This window comes from Phalangium opilio, unplaced genomic scaffold, assembly GCF_054372755.1.
Source record: "Phalangium opilio isolate 3A_F unplaced genomic scaffold, DU_Popi_V2 ptg000082l_1, whole genome shotgun sequence".
NCBI lineage: Eukaryota > Metazoa > Arthropoda > Arachnida > Opiliones > Phalangiidae > Phalangium > Phalangium opilio.
The window spans coordinates 19,936,212-19,941,629 of record NW_028324189.1 but is presented as its reverse complement, the minus strand read 5'-3'; the positions used below and the strand labels follow the sequence as shown (position 1 = coordinate 19,941,629).

General features: G+C 35.5%; 1 protein-coding gene across 1 annotated transcript; it reads right to left on the bottom strand.

Moving 5' to 3' along the window:
- Positions 1-296: 296 nt before the first annotated feature.
- On the bottom strand, positions 297-1,592 carry LOC149653656 (uncharacterized). Its single transcript, XM_089847027.1, has 2 exons — positions 1,069-1,592; positions 297-1,012 (listed from the first exon to the last, which is right to left on the bottom strand). Exons 1-2 carry the CDS (start codon positions 1,265-1,267, stop codon positions 297-299), a joined length of 915 nt encoding a protein of 304 aa, XP_089703153.1. The 5' UTR covers positions 1,268-1,592.
- Positions 1,593-5,418: the final 3,826 nt, after the last annotated feature.

Here is a 5,418-nt window from a genome sequence, read left to right as displayed (position 1 = left end):
TGGAACGATGAGCCAGAAAATGCTCTATATAATCTTCCAGGGTCCATGTCCAGAAACTCGACAGAAAAAGCAAAACATTGCAGAAAGATATACATGGATTACTTTTGGTCTGAGCAAGGCGCTGTTCCTTGGCAATGGGATATGCCTGGAGTTACTCGTTGAATTAATAATACCTGTGCTTTTAATAATGTGTTCTTATTAATGAATATTCTTGTGTTTGCATGTAATTGAACATGTTACTGTCAATAGTTATTTAGCCATTTAATTATAATAAGTAATAAATTTCAACAACAGAATTATTTTTCATTATTTACAACTTCAGAATTGCTTTTCCGTTTTAAATACCCCCGAACCACACCAACCAAATCCATTTCACAATCAAGTTGCATTTCTTCTGGAACCCCTGATAATAGTTGAGCTAAATATTTGCAAAATGTTTGTGGCCTTTTTTCTACATTGTTTTGGCACTGGTGAGCAATTGAAGCTTCCAAATATCCATCTATTTTGGAAATTTCCTTAGTAATTTTATCAGCAATCTCCTTCGGGTCTGTTTCTGCTTTTCGCTTCGTTTTTCTCGATGATTTGCTTGTGTCCAGGGTTATATTTGTGGAAGTAGAAGGTCCAGCAGAAGTAGAAGGTCCAGTAGAAGTAGAAGGCCTAGCAGAGGTTGAAGACCCAGCAGAAGTTGAAGGCGCAAAGGAAGCGCATGTACTTCCTTCATTCTCTTCCTCCTCAACAGCTTCATTGTGGTCTTCTTCGTTGTTTAGTCCTATACTCTTCAGTATTTTATCAGCAGCTTCGCCATCTTCGTCATTGTATGCCAAGTTGCAAGTTGTCTCCCGACGACACACAACGTCTTTCAAAAACATAAGTTGTTTAAAGAAGGGCCATTTAATGAGCTGCATATCTTGCTCCTCAATGTATTCCTGGCCCGACTTTTTTTTACTGACAGCGTGAAAATTAGTCCTAAACTGATCCTTCAGATATTTCCACATTGTTTTTGTGTCTTTAACTATAAATTACTTCATTTTAAATATTTTTAAACTTTGAATTTAACCATCAACTTACTGGACATGTTCATTATGTTGGATATTTCCTCCCATTTTACTGCTTGTAACTGCCTATCTCTGAAATCCGGACTTGCTTTATTCCATATTTCCGGATAATTAAAAATTACACTAATTAGCTCCTCTTTTTTTTCATTATCTTTCTGCCTAATTTGAGCCTTCAACTGTTTTTCCTGCTCTTTTTTCTCTTTCAATGACATTTTAAATTGCAAGCTAATTACAAATTTTTCTGGTCGGTATCAACAGACAACGTGACTGCAAAAATGGGAATCCAAAATGAAAACATTGTACAATATTGCGCAATTCTAGGAGTTATCTCGATATCTACTTCCTGATTGGTCGAACGAGGTCACATGTAGTTTTGCGAGAGTTCAACTCGAGCGAGAGAATCTGCCTCGGCAGATCGCGAGCGCATCGCTAAAATCGGCTTCCGCTTTCAGCAAAAGCGCGCAAATTTCAGATCTCGCCCGCTTGTGAACAGTCGCGCGGGTTCGAAAAATCGTTTCAGCTTCATCTCTCAGCTATACGCTTCAGCTTTCCGCTCTTGTATAAACGAGCCTTCAGAAGCTGTGCTGAAAAATCCGGATAATTCTTCAATATATGGGGTTTAAAACCCTTCTCCGTTTTCTATTATTGAGCACTTCAAAATTACGGAAAGTCTTCCCCCCGATATCATGCACGACTTTTACGAGGGTGTTGTCCCTCTTATTTTAAAATGAGTTTTTAATCACATCATAAATTCTAAATTTATTACTCTTAATGAAATTAATGAAAAAATAGAAACTTTCCCTTATACCGAATTGCACATAAAAAACAAAAGCGTCCCAATTTCGAAGGAAAAACTGGCAGGTTCGGCCAATTTAACAGGATCAGCTGCCCAAAAAAAACTTTGCTTTATCTTTTCCCTTTACTTTTTGGTTCTTGTGTACCGTTTGATGACGAAGTTTGGAAGTTGTTACTGCTTTTAATTAGAATTGGGGAAATTATTTCAGCACCTGTTATAAATTGCAGATGGCTGCCTTTTCTTTATGAACCAATCGGTGATTTCATGGTTTTACTTAAAGAAACTCCGAATTCACGTTTCATTCCAAAAGTACATTATTTAATACACTACCCAAGGTTAATTAAAAATTATGGTCCTCTTATTCGCTTGTGGTGCATGCGGTTCGTAGCCAAACACCAGTATTTTAAGAATATAGCGTCAATATCTCGAAATTTTAAAAATGTATGTTCAACTATAGCCAAAAGACATCAATTTCTCCAATGCTGGGAGCAAAGTGCTGACACTGGATTTGAAAACAGTGACACGGTTAAAACCAGTAAACTCAAATATAGTCAGCTCCCTGAACTAGTAAAGAATGAACTAAGACAGTTCATCCATTTAGATTCTGATGTTCAGCGTTTAGCGTCAGCAATTAATTATGAGAATGTTGCGTACAAAGCGGGCTATATATTTCCAGTAACTGTAGCGCCAGAAGAATTTCCTCTTTTTTTAAAATATATTACATTATAGAAATTAACGATACCTGGCACTTGTGTGGTAGAATGTTATACAGCTCTGAGTACTTGGAGCATTATAACGCGTATATTGTTCGCGAAAACAGTGATTGGAACATTATTCTACCTGGGAAAAACATAGATTATTATGCCCTCACAGCTTTTAGAATAGATGGAAAAGACGTTATTATATTGAACCACAAAATAGCTAACAGAGTTTAAATGCCATGTTTCTAGATGACCACTTTAGAATTTCATGTAACGTGTGAAAATAACAAAAATCAAGTCGAGTGTGAAAAGTGTTGCCCTGTCAATGATTTTTGGAGCCAATTGGAAAATGTTTTTAACAAAAAAGTGGAGATAATACAAATTTACAATGAAAAATTTCAAGATTGGGTAGATTATGACATAAATAAAGGCCTTCCTCCTTCATTGTCAAAACTATTCTTAGTTTGTAAAGAAAAAAGTTCAAAAGAAATGACTCTGTAAGTAATAGTGTGTCTTTAGTTTATTTTTTGGTAATGCGTGTAATTTTATAGGTCTAGTAGTATTCCTAGTACGTCGTCCCAATCCGATTCGTCTAAACCCGATTTATTTGAAACAACCAAAGTGGCGGAAAGTACTGAATCAGCTTCGACTTCAAGGCAAATGCCGCTAGTGTACAAGGTACCGGATCTTCCGCCAACAGTAATGAAATTAATTCATGGAAGGGACAATGCCGTGTTTCGGAAGAAATATTCGTCAATAATTGTAAACACGCTGTTTGAGGATATGCTACAATATGGCGCGTATGTTTTCATGAATTTTTATTATTATGACTGTAACTAATATTGAAAATAATTTCTATAGATACCCAGAAAGAAGCCATTTTGACAGGGTTGGCGTGGCTCTAGTTGAGAAAAACACGTTTTTGAAGGATAGACTGCCCAACCAACGTGGATATGTCAGTATATATATATTTCTGATATTGTTGCTAAATTTATGCGCTCATCTTATCTCTAATCCTCTTGCTGATAGGATACGTGGGTAACCGCGCTAAAGACTAAATTCCGACATGAAAGAATGACTATGGGTCATTTGGAAAAAGTGCAAGCTATGAGAGAAGTATTTAGCCGGAAAAGAAAATTAACAGAAAGTACAGAGAAACCAGGCGACCCGGAAATGAAAAAAAGCAGAACCGAAAAAGAAAGTAAAACGATCCTCAAAAACGGTAATTGATTCAATTATGACACATATTTTACCCTTTTTCTTGTGTTTTGAATGAAATGGCTAGATAACTATATAGTTTTATGGAAGTGGGTTTGTCCAAAATTAATTTGAGGTGGTGTTCGACCTATTTTTTTTCTATAAAGGCTCTATCAAGTGAGGCGGAAGATGATGATAGCATTAAAATGCATTTAAAATCACTCTCAAAGGAAATGGGAAAATCTCAGGCAGATTCCGCTATAATAGAAGAAAAAATGCTAAGGACATGTAAGTGGAGGCAAAAGTTTGCTTTCGATAATTCTGTTTTGTCTGTTACTGAGAAGTTTCCACTTTTGGTTCAAAGAAATCAGGTAGACATTTTTTTCGTATATATAAGGATAGTCCGAATACTCAAAAACCTATATTTCCAGTTAGTGAAGGAATTAAATTTGTTGCAAAACATACGACCATCCGCGGAGAAAGTGTTAATTCATCATTTCATGCCAATAACGAAAAATATTCTGGAAATGATAAAGAAACGAAAGTCTTGCCAAATTGTTTTGGACGCTGAAGATTAAAAAATAAGTTTTATCTGATCAGTCTTTCAAGGGTGAAAATTATCACTTAGACGGCAATTCATAATTAAGATTTTATTATTTACGTAAAGGAAGCCACACTCTAATGACATAATTATTGATCTTTAGTCACTAAACCAAGAGTATCGTCCTTAACATAAATTATAATATTACTCTTTACCATGGTTACTAAATCATTTAAAATTATATTTTAGATCTAGAAATAAAAGCATGCTTGATAACATTGCGAACTTTATTTAACGAATGTGTGAAGCATTGGTACACACTAAATGTAAGCAAAAATTAGACCCGCCTACTCATTCCTAACGGTCGAAACGAAGATTCATAAAATCCATTATAATATTTTTAAAACAATTGTTACGCGTTGAGGGAGGAGCTCTATGAAGCGCGCCCAAGGAGACTTGTGCTCCATTCCAGCGGAGATTAATAATTTTTTTTTAATATTTTAGGAACCTGTAACTGCCACTCCCATTATTAAATTTTCAAGTGACGATCTACTTAATTGTCCATATGAAATCATAATAGAGGGTGTTAGTTTCGAAGTTACGAACATTGAAAGTGCCATAGCGTCCTTGGTGTCAGGGTATTACACCTTTCAACTTCAGTGCCCACCAAAAATTGCCAAAACAATGGAATATCCTCAGAAAATAGTTCTTAAAATTGATTCGGAAAGGATTTCATCACCTATAATTAGCATTGTAAACAAATTATCTCTATAACTTGTAATGACTATCCAAGTATTTTTTGTATGTTTTCAATTTTATTTCAACTTTGCCAATAAAGAGTTTTTATTGGCTGAAAATATTAACCAATCTTGCCAATAATTTCGTTCAATTAATTGTACCGATAAGAGTTAAATCAGGCCAAAAACACTTCATACTTTCGCTAATGAAAGTGTCCGTATACGCCATTGAAAGCGATACAATTTACACGTGAGATTGCGATTATAGGAATTAAAGCATGCGATTATTCGAATTAAAGCGTGCGTTTATGCGGATTATAGCGTGCAATTACGCGAATTAAAGCGTGCGATAACGCGAGTTTATGCGTGCGATAGCGCGAGTTTAAGCGTG

What these genes read in the sequence shown, in the direction of transcription:
- LOC149653656 (XM_089847027.1), bottom strand. Translation starts at nt 1,267, where the DNA reads ATGTCATTGAAAGAGAAAAAAGAGCAGGAAAAACAGTTGAAGGCTCAA. An exon ending in CAACATAATGAACATGTCCA is followed by an intron (nt 1,013 to 1,068) that starts GTAAGTTGATGG and finishes AGTAATTTATAG; the next exon opens with TTAAAGACACAAAAACAATG.